At 47.0% G+C, this 9,785-nt stretch overlaps 1 protein-coding gene across 1 annotated transcript; it reads right to left on the bottom strand.

Annotated features, from left to right (window-relative positions):
* Positions 1 to 1,555: 1,555 nt before the first annotated feature.
* LOC123498674 (mucin-2-like) lies at positions 1,556 to 6,595 on the bottom strand. Its single transcript, XM_045246009.1, has 2 exons — positions 3,176 to 6,595; positions 1,556 to 2,010 (listed from the first exon to the last, which is right to left on the bottom strand). Exons 1-2 carry the CDS (start codon positions 6,234 to 6,236, stop codon positions 1,733 to 1,735), a joined length of 3,339 nt encoding a protein of 1,112 aa, XP_045101944.1. The 5' UTR covers positions 6,237 to 6,595; the 3' UTR covers positions 1,556 to 1,732.
* Between the last annotated feature and the right edge of the window lie 3,190 nt (positions 6,596 to 9,785).

The raw sequence follows: 9,785 nt of genomic DNA, 5'->3' as shown, positions 1-9,785 counted from the left end.
TCACCTCCAACAACACCCTGCAATGAAGGAAATAGTTTTTGGAGAGTGGCAGCTATTTCGTCGAGCGACAATTTGCGCAAGCTTTTTTTTTACTGTATAATTCATTTCTCTTTTTTCCTCACCAACTCTATCATCTTCTTTATATCTGTAGACCACATTTTCACAGCTTACTCCGTGACGTCACAACGTAAATGAAGTCGCAAATCGACTGAACAAGATCAACATGTTGGTCTTGTTTTGCGACTGGTTTCTCCAGTCGCTAGGCATCGATATTCAGTCGAAAACTCTACCGACCTGCAATTTATGTTGCAAATTGGCACGTGTGAACCCGCCTTTATACACAATAAATCAATTAATGCCTTCGGCACTACTCGAGTACGTACCGACCCGAGGAAAAAAGGGAGAGCAGGTTCTGCTACACACAACTTCGACGTGAAATGAAATAAAGCAAAACACAACATAAGTGTATAGAGCACTTTCGAATTAAAATTACCTGAAAGATCAAAACCCAAAGTATATGTAGGTATATTTTAATTCGCCCTGTATACTTCTTCTTTTCTTTTGTTTCTAATTTTCTTTGGTTTCTTTCTTTTCATTCAGGAATAAAGCTTACTTTTTATTTTTAAAGTCCTTTTATTTTCATCTCTTCTCGCATTCAAATTTCTGATCAACATAGTTTCTCATCTAAGCATCGCTAAGACATTAATCTGCTGTTGTCATCCTTCAAAAGTTATAGTTCTCTGTGAATTTTCAACTGTTTAAATGAGAAGGATAAACTAAACTATTTTTGTATGTAAAGTGATTTAATTGTTTATTTACAAAAAGATATATCCATAATGTAGTAGTATATTATTTACATGATTTAGTTAAAGGACATAAATGTACATTATATCAGGAGAGAGAGAGAGAGAGAGAGAGAGAGAGAGAGAGAGAGAGAGAGAGAGAGAGAGAGACTACACACGCACACCACATCACACCACACATTTCAAGTCGACGTAATACAGTCGTCAGAACTTTGAACTCTTGACTAGATACAAGGAAACGCCATAAATAACGGGATAGGATTGCCTTGGAGAGAGAGAGAGAGAGAGAGAGAGAGAGAGAGAGAGAGAGAGAGAGAGAGAGAGAGAGAGAGAGAGAGAGAGGGAGGGAGGGAGGGAGGAGAAAGGTAGGCAGAATGGAGAGGGGAAGGAAAAGATAAATGGGCAGAGGTTTGTATAGGAGTATGACAAAGAGATGGACAAGAAGGAATGATGAAGTAGATGAAATACACAAAAATTTGCATTAAGTCGAGAATTTGAAAAGTAAATTAAGTCCAAAAAAGAGAAAATATGATAGAAAAAAAATGAAAAATGAAAAAAAGATGGAAAAAAAATTGTAAAAAGACGATAGATAAAAGTTTAACCTAAGATTCTCAATTGCAAAGAATATTGAGGCTTGAATCACTTAAAATGTATTTTCCTTAGAAAAAAAAAAATTGTATGAGAACAACAAAAAAGTTAGAAGGAAAAGAGAGAGAGAGAGAGAGAGAGAGAGAGAGAGAGAGAGAGAGAGAGAGAGAGAGAGACGCACTAAAAATAATAATATTTCACTAAAAGGGGAAATTAATGAAAAAAAACATTCAAACTGAGGGAAGAAAAAATACTTACTAAAAACTAAAATAAAAATAAAGTGGGTCTCACCAAGTCTCACCTGGTCACCTGTCTCACCTGGCGGTCTGGCTGTCACTTGGTCACTGCCATAACACCTGGTACATGTTGTCACCCGTTCGGAAGAAGATGAATGACTTCCCCGTGTTGGCGGCCTGACGTGCGAGATCGCGGGCTGCCTGGGGCGTGGCGAACGAGGCGGTCAGACCGTTGGGTGTGACGTGGGCCTGGACTGACGGTGTGTCCTTGGGTCGTAAGGTCGTTGGTGTTGGAGTTACAGGTCGTAGTGGTCGATGCAGTAGTGGTTGCGATTGTGGCAGTAGTTTTGGTGGTTGTGGTGGTGGGGCATGCGTGGCAGTCACTGTGGTGGGGGAGAGAGAGAAAACAGCTGATTGTGGTGTGGTTAGTGTGGGTTTTGGCGAGTCTTTATGAGTAGGAGACGTAGGCAAGGCGGTGCGAGGTCTTATACTGGTGGAGGGACGTGACGGGGAGGTAGTGACGGTGAGGCGGGCTGTTCTCTCCCCTCCCGTTACTTTCTGAGAGGGAAGGGGGTTGGAGACAATGGAGAGAGGAGGGAAAATAGCTCTGACTGAAGGATGAGGATGGTGAGGAGAGGGGGATGATGGGATTAAGGGAGTAGAGAGGAGGTTATACTTCTGGAGGGTAGGCGTTGGGGATGTGGAGTTGGTGAGGATTTCAATGGAATAAACCCCCCAAATTCTATTAATGGTGGTGTGGGGAGCTTCTTACTCTCCCTCCCTTCCCTATTATCTTTTCCCATCTTCTCGACCTCCTTAGTCTCTCTCATTCCCTCAATAACCTTTCCTATTTCTTCTCTAAGTTTGTCCAGGAACTTCACTTGACCTCTCCTAGCTGTGTTCGTGTTCTTGTTCTTGTTTCCAGTGCTTGTGAGTCTGTCCCTGTCCTTAGTTATTCCTCTTAAACTTCCTCTATCTTTGTTACTAACGCTACTAATGCTATGACTACTGCTTATGTCAGTGGTAGGAATATCACTTAGTGTTCCCTTGTTTGGTTCAGCTGAAAGTCTAGCGAAGTGACCCACGTTCTTATTTTCAAGGTTTATATTATTTTCCCTTCTTGTATCTTCGTTTTCTTTCACGTTTTCTTTGGTGGCCTGCTGTCTCTTACTGCTATCACTTTTCAAATTTGAACTCTTACTACTGACGAAGGAGGAGGAGGAGGAGGAAAAGGAGAAGATAAGGAAGAAGAGGAGGAGAGGATACTGTCTCTATTTCCACCTCGCCCTCTATTATTAGCACTACTGCCATTACCGCCGCTACTACTACTACTACTTTTACTGGTGATTCGCGAGATGTCTCTGTTAAGTGCAGCTGCTAAGTCCATCACAGTCTCACTATCAACAGCAGTGTGTGTGTTGGTGTTCCCTTGAGTTACATTACCATTCAGAGTATTGGCAGCTATAAGAGTGCGTGGAGGTGTGTTGTGGGTGTTTGGCATGAGTGTGGTGGGTGTGGGCGTGCTTGGTAATGCAATGCTGTCTTTACCTCCCATATGGGGCCCCCTGTGCAGCCCTTGGTCCGCTGCTACAGAGAAAAGGCGTCCAAAGGCGGCAAGGAAAGGAGAGGCTGGTCTAGTGACGCGAGGCTGAGGGAGTGGAGGCGAGGGTGTCGTGATTCTGAAAGCGTCTCTAGTTTTGGGGGACGTGGCTTGTGGGAGGATGAGGCCGTCAGGGGTGAGAACTGTCTTCGGAGTCTGCGTGGGATGAGGGGTGAAGGCTGTTTTTCTGTCTGATGGGGCGGGGGTCGGGACGCTGAAGCTTAGGAACGAGCCACTGAAGGGCGTAGTGGAGAGTGTGGGAGACGCAAGTGTGGTGGATGAGGCGCGTGGAGGCCGCTCAGTGGAGAAGAAACGGAAGAAGGGCGCCATGGAGGTGGACGTGGGCGTGGGCGTGGGCATGGAGGTGATCTGTGGCCCTCTTGGTCTGTCTTGAATGTGGTTCTTGGTGCTTTGGTGCCCCATCTTAAGGAAGCTGAAGGAGTTGCTTCTGTTCTCCTCCTCGAGGTCCACGCCCTCAGAGGTCCTGCTGGATGGCCCCAGAGTGGCGAAGGTGACACGGGGACCTGGAGGCGGCAAGGTGGGCTGCTGGCGGATAATTGGAACTGGGGACGTGGGGAAGCGACGAGACCCTGGAGACGGTGGGGCAAAAGTGACTGGACCCCTTGGCGATTGTGTGGGGAAGGTACCAAGGGGCCCTGGGGCCTGAGAAAATGGCTGCTGAGGAATCACTGGAGCTGGAGATGTGGGGAAGTGGTGGGATCCTTGGGATGGTGTGGAAAAAGTGACTCGGCCCCGTGGTGGCTGCGTGGAGAAGGTGACACTGGATCCTGGGGTCGGGGACGACGGCTGCTGGCGGGTTATTGGGGCAGGGGACGTGGGGAATTGGCGAGGACCTGGAGACGGCGTGGAAAAAGTGACTTGGCTTCTTGGTGATGGCGTGGAAGTGACGCGGGTCCTTAGGGGTGGTGACGAGGGCTGCCGAAAAACAAATGCAGCTGGGGAAGGCGTAAAGGCAAGCCTGGATGGCGTAGGTGTTGGGGAGAAGCTTGGGGAGGTTGGAGAGGCCCTCACTGGGGAGAGGAAGGCGTGGTGATGGAAAGGGGACAGTGAGGGCCTCGACACTCTTGAAGGGGTCGGTGGAGAAGGAGTGCTGAGCGGGACGGGACGAAGTGTTGGGTTGTTGGCATGTAGGGAAACGAAACTGGCAGTGGTGGTGGTACCTGGCTGGCTCTGCTGGCCCTGGCTGCTGCTGCTGAGAACAGAACCTGAAGGAATACTACCAGACCCATCCTGGCGGGACCTAATCCTCGTGGACTCAAAGAACGGCAGGAATTGAAAGTTCACGGCGTCAAACTGTGAATTGAAGGAGTTGAGCGGCCGCCCTGTGGATGGTTGCGTGGGTTGCTTGGGGGTAGTGACGTTTGGACGGCGGGATCTGATGAAGGAAGGCCGACTGGTGGTGAAGAAGGCGGGATGGGACGTGGTGACGAAGGTGGGGGAGGGCGTGCTGACGAAGGGAGGCCGTGGCGTAGTGAAGGAGAGCGGATGCGATGTTGGATTGAATGCAGGAAGCCTCGAGGGATTGAAGACGGTGAAGGGAGGACCGGAAGAAGGAAGTGACGGTGCTGCGGGAGAGGATGAAGATGATGATGATGACGACGAGGAAGAGGGTGATGGCGTGACTGTATTGATGACAGTGAAGATGCTTGGCGTGACGGAGGCGAAGGGGGACGGGGTGACGCTCGGAGTAAAGACTACAGGACGAGGGGAGAAAGCGACAGGCCTCGGGGAGGTAACCACGGGGATAGTGGTGGGGGTGAATCTTTGTGGGGTGAACGGGGTGCTGATGAAGGGAGAGTCGAAGGTGGTCGGAGCAGGTGAGGTGAAGGTGTTAAGGGCTGTGATTGGAGGGATGTCTGTAGAGGTGGCGGGATTAGAGGTGGGGCGGCGGGTGATGACGGAGGCACCAACTTGCGGGCGCCCGGAGAAATTTGGGGTGGAGGGGGAAACATTGGGGAAGGGCGTGGGGCGCGGCGTCAGGAAGCTGTCTTGTATCCCTGTCTCCTGCTGTGGCTCGGCAGGGAGTCGCGGCACGTCCTCCACCAAGCGTCGAGGGACGTCGCCTGCGAAATTTTGCTTGATGCTAGGGGTGCGGGTGGCGTCTGTTCCCTGAGGCGTATCCCTGGAGGAGGTGGAGGATCGCGTTCTGCCGCCGCTTCTACTGGGAGCACGAGAGCTGTTGGGTCTGCCTCTGCTGGTGGTGCCTCTGCCCTGTCCGCGGCGTTTGCTGGAGGAGCCCCGCCTGCTGCCTGGTCTGTAAGTGGTGGCCTCGGGCTCCGTGGTGGTGGGGGGAAGTGTGGTGGTGCTGGTGGTGGTAGAACGGGAGGAAGGGCGCCGCAAGGAGGGAGACGTTGGACGGATTGTGGTAGATCGGGAGATGGGGCGGCGTGTGGGTAGGCGTGGGCGTGGAGTCGTTTTGTCCTCCATCACCTGAGTGAGAGGCTTGAGGGAGTGGGAGTTTGCCTTGAGCGGCCCTAGCTTCCTGCCCCATGTCAGGGAGTGCACGTTGGAGGGCGTGATGGCCGCCAGCTCGAAGTAGTCTTGCTCCTCCACCACCTCATCTTTCTCCTCTTCCAGAAACTCCCTCCCCTGCACTTGGTCTTCCACCTTTTCCACTTCCCGCACAAGATCCCTCCCTTGCACTCCCTCTTCCACCTCCCTCACAAGTTCCCTACCCTGCACCTCATCGTCTCTAATCTTTTGTACCTCTCTAACCACTTCCTTACCCTCCACTGTACCCACAGGCCGCTTTACCTTCACTATACGGGCTCGACCCCTACGCCCCTTTTTGTATGTCGTCGAGACCACCACTTCGTCCTTGGCTGCACCCTCTACAGCGTTGGGAGTGCTCGAGGCGAGAAGCTGCTGCTCTGGCTCCTTGCTACTCTGACCCCGTGTCCGCCCCTGCCAAGGTGAGGAAGTGGAAGGTGTCGTAGAGATGGTTTGTGCTCGATCCCTTCTTGGTAAGGAAGTGGAGGAGGTCGGCATTTGTCCCTGTGTGGATAAGGATGTGGAAGGAGACTCGGTCCGCCTAGATATGGATGTGGAGGGGGTGTTTGTTTGTTCGGATGTAGATGTGGTGGGTGTGGTGGGTGTTTGTACTCGTCCTCGTCTGAGTGAAGGCGTGGTGGGTTTGGTGAATGTGGAGGAGGCCCTTGTTCGTGTGGAAGAGGCCCTTGTTCGCGTGATCTTTGAACGACGCCCGAATGTTGATGCTGAGGTGTTGTTCTCCTTGACTTTTCCTTCTTCTTCTTCTTCTTTAACTTTGTCTTTGTCTTCTTTTTTTCCTTCTTGTTTTTCTTGTTTTTCTTGTTCTTCTTGTTTTTCTCCTTTTTCTCCTTCTTCTCTATCTCTTCCTCTTCCTCTTCCTCTTCTTCTGTTTCTTTCTTCTTCTCTTCTTCTTTGGATTCGTTCCAGTATTCCTCTTGCTCCTCCTATTCTTCTTCCTATTTCATCCTCTTTTACTGCTCCTATTCTCTTCCCTAATACATTCTCTCCTCCTCGTTCTTCTCCTCCTCCTTCTCCTTCTCCTCCTCCTTCTACTCCACCAGTGTCGATGCGGTTGGGAGTAGGAAGGCGGCTCTTGGTCCTCGTCAGTCTCCTCTGGTCTGTGAGTGAAGGGGTGCGCATCGTTGACACACTCTGTAGTAGCGTCACAGCATGCAGCACTGCGTCACTTGGAGTTTCCTGTTCGCTTTCCGCCTGAGAACCACACAGTAGCAGCGCCGACACCACCACCGCCACTGCTGCCTGAAATGAAGAAGGGAGATGAACTGATCTGGTGTCATAACCTTTTCACTGTTAGAATTTGTCTCGTTAGTACGTGAAAATAGACAAAATATGAGAAGGAAGGAAGGAAGGAAAGATAGAGCTGTGAGGGATACAGTCTAAGGTCGGTTTTTGTCCAGTTCTCACTATGGAAGTACGTAATTATTTAAGTAGAAAGTGAAAATTTTGGGAAATATGAACTTCTGACGCAGGAGGAGAGGAAGGGAGAGGAAAGGAGGAGAGTGTTTATCATAGTATCCAGGTGCAATGTTAGTATGTCCTCAGGTGAAACACGTTATGTTCCCCCATGTGTTGCGTCTCTCCAGGTGTGTTATGTACAAGCGCCTCCAGAGGTTTTATCACCTGCACTTTCTTTCTCTCTCTCTCTCTCTCTCTCTCTCTCTCTCTCTCTCTCTCTCTCTCTCTCTCTCTCTCTCTCTCTCTCTCTCTCTCTCTCTCTCTCTCTCTCTCTCTCTCTCTCTCTCTCTCTCTCTCTCTCTCTCTCTCTCTCAAGGTTCAGGAATCTGATAGCGGTGCTTGAGTGGCATATCATATCTATGCATGATTTTCTTCCAATTTTAATGTGATTGGTTCTGACCAAGAACAAATAAAAAGATACCCCAAAAAAGAAGACCTACTAAAGCTGGCAATGCTTAAAGAAAGCAGTCGAAAGAAATCTCTCAATTGAAGCTCTCTCCTGAAAGAGCTTAAATCATAGGTAGTACAAGAAACATTTCAGGGAGCTTTAGATTCTACAGAATTTAGAGACAAGATCATCTGGATTAGGTAACAGCAATGGAATGACAGTAACAGGTTCAAATGTAATTCTAAAGAAATAGAAAGAAACTAGTTGACTAAATTAGACTCCGTAATCAGGTTGTTAATGCTGAGTTATTAGGGAGGTTGAAAAGATGATTAGACGAGCTTATGGGAGAAGATGATAATTGGAAGTAGGTAGGTATGTTTCATACTAGGACTGCCACGTGTAGGCCTGATGGCTTCTTGCAGGTCCTCTTATGTTTTTAACTAAAGTGTCTTATTTATGATTATTTGTACGTATTCGAACTGAGTAAGAGACCTTGGTTTGTCTTTGTTGAGCATTTTTAGCACATTTAATTACTGTACGCTCTTTTTCTCTTTTTATCTCTACCTCCTCTTAACTATTCTCTGCCACATCAGTCCTTCCCTTTTATCATCCTCCTTAATTTAACTTTTACTTAAGTGACACCAGCATTTGCCTTCCGGGTTTGCTTTTGAGTGTGTTTTCTTTACGTTATTATTATTGGCAGTGTTGTGGTTTCATAATTCTGCCAAGTCTGCATCATCATGACTACGTTTTTTATTTTTTGTTTTTACATTGTGGAGTAACTGCCGACTTCTAAGAGAGAGAGAGAGAGAGAGAGAGAGAGAGAGAGAGAGAGAGAGAGAGAGAGAGAGAGAGAGAGAGAGAGAGAGAGAGAGAAAATGATGATGAGAATGAAGAAAGGAGGATGATGTTGATGATAATAATGATGATAAAATTGATAATGATAATATGATTGCATTACAGATGATGATGTTGAAGGTAGTGATAGTGATAATGATGGCGATGATATCGATGTTGATGATGACAGTGATGATGATGATGATGGTGACGATAATGGTGAGGAGGAGCACCGCACGTGCACCATGGGAAAAGTGAGATAGGGGAAACTCATCTCGAGGGAGGGAGGGAGGGAGGGAAGGAGGGAGGGAGAGAGAAAGTTATGGGGGAGTAGAGAGAGAGAGAGAGAGAGAGAGAGAGAGAGAGAGAGAGAGAGAGAGAGAGAGAGAGAGAGAGAGAAGAGATGAGAAAACAGCAAACTAAAAAAAAAAAGGATAAGCAAGAAAATGAACAATTTATTGGAAAAAATAGTAAATAAGAATCAAATGATTAAATAGCTGAAAAAATAGATAAATGTTAGAAAATAAATAAGAACTTAAAAAAGAAAAGAATATGTATAATCGAATGAAAGTGAATAACTGATTAAGAAGTGAATGATAGAAAAGTCTGAAAAAAAATGATACATAACTGAGACAAAAGAAATAATGAATAAGAAAAAAAGTCACTCCTAATCACTGCAAATCACTGTACAAACTAAAAGAAAACATGACGAAACACTAAAACAATACACATATAACGAATAAGAAGACATAATAACTCCAAAACGATCGAAACATTAAGTAATCAAACAGGAGAAAAATACAAACTAGCCATGCTGATAAACACACAGACAGACAGACAGACACCAGCGCACCAGAATTCACGTTACTCTCAATTAGACACCTGCGTTGCGTCATAACCGTGATGCTGGGTGGCGTAACATCTGCTACTGTTAGAACGTAAGAACACGAGGGAAGCTGCGATTAGCCAGGTCTACACGTGATGGACCCTATATAAAACATGTTTACGTATTTCCACCAAGGAGAACAAGAACAAGAAGAACAAGAGCAAAAAGAACAAGAAGTATAAGAAAGAAAGAACGTAAGAACATAAGACACGTGGCAGTCTCCTAACATATTTTCATTAAAAAGAAAACAAAAGAAGAGAACATAAGAATATATACTGTAAATTGCAAAAAAAGTCATCAGGTCTATACGTGGTACTCTCCGTACAAGACATACCTACAGTACTCGTTCCTACTTATCATTCCTATTCAAAAATGCATCTTATCTTTTTAAAAATACCTATTGATTCGGCACAGTATACCTGATCACTGAGTCTACTCCATTCATCTGCCACTCGATCTG

The sequence above is a fragment of the Portunus trituberculatus genome, chromosome 48, assembly GCF_017591435.1.
Source record: "Portunus trituberculatus isolate SZX2019 chromosome 48, ASM1759143v1, whole genome shotgun sequence".
NCBI classification, from domain to species: domain Eukaryota; kingdom Metazoa; phylum Arthropoda; class Malacostraca; order Decapoda; family Portunidae; genus Portunus; species Portunus trituberculatus.
Note: the sequence above shows the minus strand (reverse complement) of the source record. Positions and strands in the feature narration are given on the sequence as shown.